General features: G+C 41.2%; 1 protein-coding gene across 6 annotated transcripts in view; it reads left to right on the forward strand.

Moving 5' to 3' along the window:
• LOC139614468 (unconventional myosin-Ic-like) overlaps positions 1 to 8,855 on the forward strand; it is a 59,532-nt gene extending 50,677 nt beyond the window's left edge. For all 6 annotated transcript variants that reach the window (XM_071471766.1, XM_071471765.1, XM_071471769.1 and 3 more), the window contains 17 exons: positions 1,345 to 1,391; positions 1,518 to 1,598; positions 2,167 to 2,272; positions 3,747 to 3,864; positions 4,967 to 5,080; positions 5,197 to 5,273; positions 5,392 to 5,460; positions 5,589 to 5,673; positions 5,847 to 6,006; positions 6,140 to 6,223; positions 6,317 to 6,410; positions 6,496 to 6,551; positions 6,635 to 6,770; positions 6,866 to 6,936; positions 7,039 to 7,136; positions 7,362 to 7,461; positions 8,677 to 8,855. In XM_071471766.1, coding sequence (XP_071327867.1) covers positions 1,345 to 1,391; positions 1,518 to 1,598; positions 2,167 to 2,272; positions 3,747 to 3,864; positions 4,967 to 5,080; positions 5,197 to 5,273; positions 5,392 to 5,460; positions 5,589 to 5,673; positions 5,847 to 6,006; positions 6,140 to 6,223; positions 6,317 to 6,410; positions 6,496 to 6,551; positions 6,635 to 6,770; positions 6,866 to 6,936; positions 7,039 to 7,136; positions 7,362 to 7,461; positions 8,677 to 8,703 — 1,523 coding nt within the window. In that variant the 3' untranslated portion in view covers positions 8,704 to 8,855. The remainder of the gene's footprint in view (positions 1 to 1,344; positions 1,392 to 1,517; positions 1,599 to 2,166; positions 2,273 to 3,746; positions 3,865 to 4,966; positions 5,081 to 5,196; positions 5,274 to 5,391; positions 5,461 to 5,588; positions 5,674 to 5,846; positions 6,007 to 6,139; positions 6,224 to 6,316; positions 6,411 to 6,495; positions 6,552 to 6,634; positions 6,771 to 6,865; positions 6,937 to 7,038; positions 7,137 to 7,361; positions 7,462 to 8,676) is intronic.
• The last annotated feature ends 1,172 nt before the right edge of the window (positions 8,856 to 10,027 follow it).

Raw genomic sequence — 10,027 nt, forward strand, 5'->3', positions numbered from 1 at the left:
TTTTACAAACTGCAAAGAAAAAAATGCAATTTATAGAGAAGTCAGAAACTAAAGGATATTAGAGGGACAGCTGCAGGTTCTAAAAACAATGGGAGGTCATTCATTGTAGTTAGTTCACTGCTCAGCTCACCAACACAGTCAGCAGTGACTGCGACAGCTCATATTGGTGTTAAAGCTCAGCATCCGGCAGCAGTTTGTGTTAAAGATCTCACTTCTTCTCTGTGTCATAGCTCAATCAAATCTGAACACAAAGACATGATACAAACATTTTTGATAAGGTGTGATTTATACTTCCTGAAGACATCATTATCTCTCATGTCCATAACAAATAAAGATCCATTAATCCATGATAGAAGAAAAGTGGTCTTTAAAACTCAAGAATTTCCTTTCCTACTTTTTTATTCAGTATCAGAGTTAATCAGTGACAATTGTGTGTACGTTCATGGATAGATTTGAAAACAGGATCCGCAAATAGATAATTCACCAATTTGTTCTTGTTCTGTTAATGATGTTAATTTGCCAAAATGTAAACAAACAAATATAAGGTTAAAAAAACAGGTGTCAAGTTGTAGTTCACAGCTGATGGACTGACTCCATAGTAACATTATACTTCCTGTTTACATCCCTCATTGTGGGAACTGTTTACAAAATGAAAAACAAAGAATAAGAGAAGATATAAAACCCATTTTTCATGTCGCAGTATGAATATTTTTGGACAGTAACAAGGGTCAGAAAGTCCCATCAACATGGTTCATATGTAGACTGTGTGAGACTTTGAAAACAGTTGATATATTACTGTATTACTGTGACCAGATGGTAGATAATGAAATTTAGTTTAGTCTGACTTTAAACTGCAGTAAACTTTACATTGTGATCATATTTTACTGCATCAGTTTACTCATAAAAATTGTTTGTTTTTATTCAGGTCACCAGCCCTTGTAGATCTAATTGTGGAAAATACAGTAATCTGTGGTAATACTATTGCTGTAAAATATAGAATATTAAACCACAATATACACAGTAACAGACATGCAAAACATTTAAAAAATCATTTTCCTTTTTCCTTCACCACGACCAGACGACTAAACTGTGGCATTTTGTATTCCTGCTCACCAGAGCAATGATGTTAAAATAAACAGATGATTGTAAATTCATGATGCAGTGAATCAGTGACATGTCCACTGAGTAATAAACAGTTAAACCTGTGCTATTCTGAGGACAAATAGCAAATTAACTGTTTGCAGTAAGAGGTTTCCACAGTGAAAACTAGGCCACAACAATCACAAAATACTGAGACTTGATTTAACCAGTGAAAAGTGTTAAAGTTCTTCTTCTCTTCCTCAGGATTTCTGGACAAAAACAACGACCTGCTCTTCAGGAACCTTAAAGAGGTGAGACTGAGATAAACAGGAGGAGCAGCATGAGAACATGTTCCCTGCAAATAATATTTCATGACAGTGTTGATGGAAAGTTGTGTATTGAATTTATAGCTAAAAATGTTGTTTGTGTGTCTGCAGGTCATGTGTATGTCAGAGAACAAGATCCTGACGCAGTGTTTTGACAGGGAGGAGCTGAGTGACAAGAAACGCCCTGACACAGTGAGACACCTGTCTGTCTGTGTGTCTGTGTGTGTGTGTGTGTGTGTGTGTGTGTGTGTGTGTGTGTGTGTGTGTGTGTGTGTCCTCGTCTAAATCATACTCTCATGCGTCCCGACATACTTTCCCACAGCTAAACAAACAGTGGTGTGTTTCCCCTCCTCGGTGTTGAGTGGGCGGTCTGATGGGGATTCTCTGCAGCCTCCCACTCACTGAGGAATGCCCTGACACTTGTGTGCCCTTCACACACACACACACACACACACACACACACACACACACACACACACACACACACACACACACTTGAACAGGGTACTGTCACAGACTGGCAAGTGAGAGTCCCAGTCCTCCACACTGGTCCCAGTGTTCAGTCCCTACTGGACCGCCAGTCACATCAGCCACTCCTCCGTTGACGTAGCTCTCCTTAGGTCATCGTCTCTGTCCGCGCGCTCCCATTTGCATTCGTTCGCTGCTCATCTCTTCGGTTGCTGACCAGCATCCTCTCACCTTCATCTCCATCTCCTCCTAACAGCTTTTCTCTGTTGTCTGTCTGTGTCTGCCCCTCCAGGCAGCCACCCAGTTCAAGGCCAGTCTGGCGAAACTCATGGAGATCCTCATGTCCAAGGAGCCGTCGTACGTCCGCTGCATCAAGCCCAATGACTCCAAGCAAGCAGGTGCGAAGTCCAGTCTTTTTATTTATTTATTTATTTATTGTACGTGCAGGACAGGATGGCAGAAATGCCTCGGTACCTGTTGCATATTGTGGTGTGAAGAAGCAAATAACAGAGTATAAATATTGTCATATGTGGTCAGCTCAGTTCAGAAACTAAACACCTGGTTAAGATTCTTCAGTTCAGTTTAAATCCTGTTACATTTCTGTTTGGTGCTGTTCATCCTGGTGTTAACATCTGTCTTCAGTGATCCGATCACAAGTGGTCACTGAAGACACATGACAGATGAACTCAGAACTGACCACTTGTGATCGGATCATTGAAGACAGATGTTCACTTGCTCACTTCCCCGCTCTGTATGCAAATAAGCAGGTGTGCTGTGTTGTTTTTAGCCAATCAGACAGAAGGGTCCATTGTCAGTGTGCTTTTGAGAGAGAGACAGAGAGAGAGATCAAAAGAGGATCTCAAATGCGTCCTGGCTGCGTTCACACCTGAACTCAGAGCTGTCCACTTGTGATCGGATCTCTCAGGACAGATGTTTATACCAGGTCTGAACAGGGCCTTTGAGTAATTCATCCAAACACATTTATTTTTCCCCTTTTCACACTGGAGGAAAAATGTGTGGGCTAACGCTGGGAGAGAGGAGGTGGAGCGATATGATGGACTTTGGAGCTTTATACCATTTCGTGCTAAACCATGCTTTGACTTTTTCCCATATTTTTAGGTCTATATGTTGTATTACACAACACCTACAGGTTTAACATTGACATGGAAGCAAAAAACTGACGTAATAATATGAATCAAATGAGCAACTGACGTCTAATTTAAATACTGAGTACTTAAAGTTGGCATTAAATACCACTGAATTTATAGCATTCAAATGTTTTACTTTGAAAAGCTGGTTTTGTATGTAAGTTTTTTTTTTATGTATTACTGGACATTTTCTCTCTCTCAATTTACAAACTGTAAAATCAAGTTTTTAAGATTGTCCAACCTTACTGGAAATAGTTTGTTTTCACATTTCCACATTAAGTATTCAGTAGTCGTTAAGTGATTTGCTTCCATATCACTGGTAGTTTTCAGTGGTTTGGTACCAGTTTTATGTAACAGTTTCTTGTGAACGGAGTAGAAGCAGCTAAGCAGCTTTCACACTGTAATAATTTCCCAGAAATATCTCGTTAATCGTCTGCTTTCTCTAATTCCAACCAAAACAGTTTGTTTTCAACTGCATCAGAGGCTGCAGTGTAACTCTCCGTGTGGTCGTCAGTATATCGGCCCGGGCCTTTGTTTCTCTCCACACTCAGCCTTTTGTTTGTTTCACACTGTCTCTCTGTGCCTCGTCACTCCTACTCCTGCTGTTTAGCATTTACTGGTTTTCTCTGGTTCATTTTGTCCAACAGACGTCACATTTCTTTTTCTTTTTTTTTTTTTCCTCAGTCTGATTTGACCCTGCTCTCCCTCTGCTCCCTGTCCCCAGGTCGGTTTGATGAGGTGCTGATCCGTCACCAGGTCAAGTATCTGGGACTGATGGAGAACCTGAGGGTGAGGAGGGCTGGCTTCGCTTACAGACGACGCTACGAGGTCTTCCTACAGAGGTGATCAGATACTGGTGTTTGTTTCCTCATGTGCTGCAGTTTACTCTACTTACAGTCAAAAACATGACGACATCCACAGTATCCACACTGTCTTGTGCTTTGGTGCACGGTACATGGCCCAGGGATAAACAAGAAGACATAACAGAGTTTTTTTTTATTCAATACAAAAGCAATCCACTGCAAACCAGAGCATCAACTGTGAAAGCAATATTTTTATCACTTGAATGTCAGACATCTGGAATCCAGAGTCATGGTTCATTTAATAGACAAAACACAGAACAGACAAAACTGAGCTGAGAAAGTTTGGAGCAAGAGTCAGACCCAGAGCCAGCAACGATTTGTTTGAAGCTGTGAACAGATTTTTTTTAGACAAGGATGTTGTGATGGATTATTCCTTTCACCCCAACATGACTGAATCCCTGCAATCTAAAGGTAAACGCCTACTGTTGTAGTGACAGTATTGTTCCTCCAGGTGCAACAGGTTCTGGTTTCCTGTCTTTATAGAACAGGATGGTTTTAGGTTCAGACCTGTGTCAAAATGTCCTGAATGTCCCACCTGTTCATTCACAGCTCTGAGTCACATATATCCCAAACTGAAAACCCTGCACAGAGGAGGTGTGTGACGTGAGCTCAGATTTCATACATCTAGCAAACCTCAGCTACAAGCAGTGAGCAGTGTTGTCCATGTTTTATTTACCTGACTGAACCTTGGCAGTGCTGTAACAAACAGATATTTCATTATCGATTAACCTGCCAGTCTTAATAAATGTCAGATATTGCCCGTCAAAATTTCCTAAAGCCAAAGCTGAATCCATTAAATTCCTTGTTTTGTCCAAGCAATGGACCAAAGTCTAGAAGAAATTTTATTTACTTCCACGTAAGACAAAGAAAAACAGTGAATCCTCACAGGTCAGAGGCTGGAACCTTTGCAAAACATCAAAATCTCATACAATATGGGGCCTTTAACTGCAGAAGTGGTGGGGATTTGAACCCTTGAAGCCTTTTAGTTAAAGGATCTTCTCTCTGACCATCTGACTTTACTCGTCAACCACTATTGTAGTATTTACTTGTGTTTCTGTCTCTCTGAATTGTGTCTGTGCAGGTATAAGTCCCTGTGTCCCGACACGTGGCCTAACTGGGAGGGGAAACTGGCTGACGGAGTGGCCACACTGGTCAAACACCTGGGATACAAGCCAGAGGAGTACAAACTGGGCAGGTCAGCAAAACACACACACATACACACACACGTACAGATCCATCTTCAGTCTGTTTTTCCTTGAGTCGTTACGTTGGGTAAAATCAGTTTGATGTAAAAGGTTTTTTTCTGTATAGAGCCAAAATCTTCATCCGTTTCCCAAAGACCTTGTTTGCCACTGAGGATGCACTAGAGACCAGGAAACACAGTCTTGGTAAGAGTCTGTGAATAGTGACATGGCTGATTTTACCTTTGCCTTTTTATTATTATATTACAACTGTTGTGCCATAGATTTCAGTCTATCTCTCCTGTCGCTCTTTCTCACCCCACAGCCACCAAGCTGCAGGCAGGATGGAGAGGCTACAGCCAGAAGTCCAAATACCAGAAACTCAGAACCTCAGGTGAAACGTCTACTTAATTAGATCTTCACTGGAATCATCAGAGCTTATTTAACACCTACAGGATGTCTGCAGAGAATCCAGGTACTTGTAGTCTTTGTGAGTTATAATGTTTATAATGCACTTTGCAGCTATTGCCATCCAGGCCTGGTGGAGGGGAATCCTGGCCAGGAGGAGGGCCAAGCGCAGGCGTCAGGCTGCTGATACTATTCGCAGGTACAGACCAGCAGATGACAAAATACACCCACTGTGATAAATACACCAGACTCAGAAAGCAAAATGCCACCATCAGTTTGTTTTCCAGACCCCGTGTTTTACTCTGAGGATGAACAGGTTTAAAATTCCTTTTTGAAATCCTGTATTTTTACCTTCTCTCGTCTCACCCTCAGGTTCATCAAGGGCTTCATCTACCGCCACAAGGAGCGCTGTCCCGAGAATGAGTATTTCCTGGATTACGTTCGCTACTCCTTCCTCATGAACCTGCACAGGAACCTGCCCAAGAGCGTCCTGGACAAGAGCTGGCCGACACCTCCAGCTGCTCTCACTGAGGTGAGACAAAAAATAATCTAGAAACTCAAATTAGGATTTAATTCAAGTTTATTGAATGTTGATTTCCTCCAGAAGTCAAAAGTTTAAGCAGATGAAAAGTGAACTATGGTGAAAACTCTGTTTGTGTCTTTAGGCATCGGAGCATTTGCGTAAGCTGTGCATGCAGAACATGGTGTGGAGCTACTGCAAGAAGATCAGTCCTGAGTGGAAGCACCAGGTGAATATATGTAACGTTCTCTTTGTAATGTGATGTCAGTTTTATCTGCTGCTTCCTTCGTTCATTTCACTGGCTTCATTTCTGTGTGAACAGATGGAGCAGAAGATGATCGCCAGTGAGATCTTCAAGGACAAGAAGGACAACTACCCACAGAGCGTGCCCAAACTGTTTGTCAGCACACGACTCAGTAAGACTCAGATCTTTTTCTGCTAAATCTGAGAGACTTCACAGGCTGTAAAAAAGATTTTAACAGCTGGTTTCCTCTTGCTCAGATGGTGAGGACATCAACCCCAAGGTGCTGCAGACTCTGGGCAGCGAGAAGATGAAGGTAAGTGGAGCACAATCTTTACACAAATGGCGGTTTTAAAGCTGTCTGAAATTTCGTCATCAACCTCATTCTCCTGTTTCCAGTATGCAGTGCCAGTCACCAAGTACGACAGGAAAGGCTACAAAGCTCGGTCCCGCCAGCTGCTCCTCACCAGCAGCAGCGCCGTCATCGTAGAGGAGGCCAAACTCAAGCAGCGCATAGAGTATGGAGCTCTGAAAGGTCAGGGGTCAAGAGCCAGAGTCATCATTTGTTAAGCGTATTGTTTATTTTTGGACGTCGATTGTGTTGAAGCTTAAATTGTCCTTCATCTGCAGGGATCTCCGTCAGCTCTCTCAGCGACGGCTTGTTTGTTCTGCACGTGCCCAGTGACGACAACAAACAGAAGGTGAAGCCAAGGACTTGTTAACTATGAACGCTGCTACAGCAAAATCTCTTAGTGTAGTTTTGCGTGAATGTTTGAGTTTTCACTGTGCGTCTGTTCCACCAGGGAGACGTAGTTCTGCAGAGTGACCATGTGATTGAGACCCTAACCAAGATCGCAATCTGTGCTGACAAAATCAACAGCATCAACATCAACCAGGGCAGGTGAGCAGCACAACATAAACGTGGATGTGTTACATTGTCATGATGGAATATAAGTAGAGCTGTAACCCTTTTTTCTGTGTTGTTATATAATGCTATTAAGTGCAGTGGTGTAACACTCCTTAAAAATCTATCTCCACTCCTACACACTGTTGCCTGTGAAGGTAGACTGTGGCTAAAAGCAGGAACACCAGTAAAGGGCTCTAACTGTCCCTCTGTCTTCTCCAGTATAAAGTTTACAGTGGGTCAGGGGAAAGAGGGGATCATAGACTTCACACCTGGATCAGAACTACTGGTGGCCAAGGCAAAGAATGGACACTTGTCTGTGGTGAGTGGACTTCATCATCCTCAGCTTCATTCAGTCAGATCACACAGATTTCAAATGGTCCGTAATTACAGTTAATTTTATTCAGTCCGAACTGATCAGTTTAATAATTAAAATCACTGATTATCACCTATAAATAAAGATGTTTGATTACAGCATCCAGTAGATATAATGAAATAGTATTTAAAACTATGCTCGTCAATATTTTTATATTTACAGTGGATCAAATGAGTGTGAAATCTGAAAGAGTTTGATAATAGTGACAAACCCAGAGTCTTTCCACCTCTTTAAGCTCTTTGTTTTGGTTTTACAGAGAAGTAGCTTTAATAAACTCACTGTGCACTACCTGCCCAGTGTCAGACAGCAGACAGACAGTTAGCAACCAGCTGGGGATCATCGTGGAGCATTTAGCAGCTAAAGAGACATTGGTAACATATTGTCCATAAAAACTTGTACATTGTGTTAAAGCCCCTGAAGACATAGTTAAATGTTTAAAATATTTGTCATTTATAATATTAAATATTCATCGCTAAATGAGCAATAATTAAAGTTAAAGTTCAGGAAAACACATTATTAGTTATTATTTATTAAGTTTAACAGCCCATCAGGACTATGTGGGTGTGGTGTGATCACATTTGATTGACAGTTGCCAGGCAACATGAACAACAACCCCAGAGGTTTTTATCCAGTTTTAAATCAAATGCTGCTAAATCCTGATTGGTGCACAGAAACATGTGACATCACCGTCTGAAAACCAATGAGACGACAAAAAAAGTTCAGGCAAAACAAAAAAAATAGAAAATCTCTCATTTAAAATAATTAAATCTGTTAAAACTTTGTCAGAAAATAGAGTTAAACGTCACTGCTTATATTAAGAAAGTAATTTTGCTGTTTATCTTGTTTTTTACAGTCAAGCTCTGTAAAATCCTCTCACTCCACAGTGACTCCATGTCCTAATTAAAAACATTAAAAACTTATTAACTAACTCTTGGTCGGGGTGGAAGCTACATGTTAGCGCTGTCCGTTTAATATTTAATTCTAATGAATTAAATTCTAATGATCTCATCAGTGGAGACATCAGTGTTGTGTTGTTTTGAATGAGTTGTGACTGGAGAACGTGGATTTTTGTTGTAGTGATGTTGCTTCCTGCATCTGTCCAAAGTCACTTGACCTCTGACCTCTGACCTCTGACATCTTTCTCCTCTGGATCTCTTCCAGACGGCTCCCAGACTGAACTCAAGATGATGGACACTCTGACCATACACACAGACACACACACACGCCAGGATCTACGTACTCCTGACCTCTCCCATCCTCCAATCACACGACTGCAGACCCTGCTCTGCCTAAGCCAATCAGATGCCAGCTGACACTCCACAGGTGGCATGTGCTTCCAATTTAAAAAAAAAAAAAAAAAAAAAAAAACTTAAAAAAACTTAAAAAAAAATCAAGCAAAACTAATTGATATATTTATGTTTATATATTATATTTTTGGGATTAATACTGTTGCTGTTGGAATATTCTGATTTTATATACGAGGCCAAGGAATAACAAATATTTTGGTGCATTTTTCTTGCACCGTGTGTGTTTATTGTGCTTTATTTGGGAACATGACCAACAAAATTATGAGGGAAGTGTCAGAATTAGAGACAACTATGAGAAGAAGATTGTTGTTGATGAAAATCAGGGTTGGTTGTTGCTTGTTGCCTCTTTTTTTTCCCCCCCGTTTACTTTTTCTGCTCGACTAAAAGACTCGATTGTCTTGCTGACCCTACTTTTCTAACTGGGGCGAATGGCTTGTTGTTGAAGTACGACAGTGTGTAGAACGGGGCTGACGGTATGTAGGATAGCTGTTGAGAGGGTCGGGGATGATGAGGAGTAACTTTTCAATCAAAAGGTGACGCTTTGGCACAATAGTGTTAAGACTGGCTCTCTGAAAATAAACAGTTGGATGTACTACTGAATATAATTCAAAAATCTGTATTTGTATAGTGTTTGAATGAGAAGAAAGCTGGTCACTACATGAAATAATCTGAACAAAGTAAGTGAGGGAGTGTGCGAGGAAAAGGGCGAGAGAAAGGTGAGAAGAAAGATGGAAGAACGCAGCGGTCATTTGCCTCGACACCAGGTGCTTGTGCCTTTCTCCTTGACTAATTTATTCCTATTGAGTTAGTCCCAGAGCTGTATATTGATGTATGAAACTCAACCATGACACTCAACACAAGAATGAGTCGAGTTCAGTGTAGATAGAAACCCGTCCTCCTCCGGCTGAACCAGCATCAGCTGCCTGCACAGTCGACTTGCCCTCGTTCAGAACCACATGCCGTGCTCTGACGTGGTAGGAAGCCCCAGGATCTCTGTCTGTCTGTAGTCGGCTCCTCTCTTCCCACTGTCTTCACCTGTTTTCCGTCTTAGGGAAGATTAGCCTCTGTCACCCTGACTGAAGCGGTGGGGTGGCTATCTCTGACCAATATTTTTGAATTTATTTCACCAAAAGCCATTATTTCTTTTGTTATTATATAATATATATATATATATATATATATATATATATATATATATATATATA

This window comes from Trachinotus anak, unplaced genomic scaffold (assembly GCF_046630095.1).
Source record: "Trachinotus anak isolate AG129_WGS33_773 ecotype Australia unplaced genomic scaffold, CSIRO_AGI_Tana_v1 ptg000034l, whole genome shotgun sequence".
Classification (NCBI taxonomy): Eukaryota; Metazoa; Chordata; class Actinopteri; order Carangiformes; family Carangidae; genus Trachinotus; species Trachinotus anak.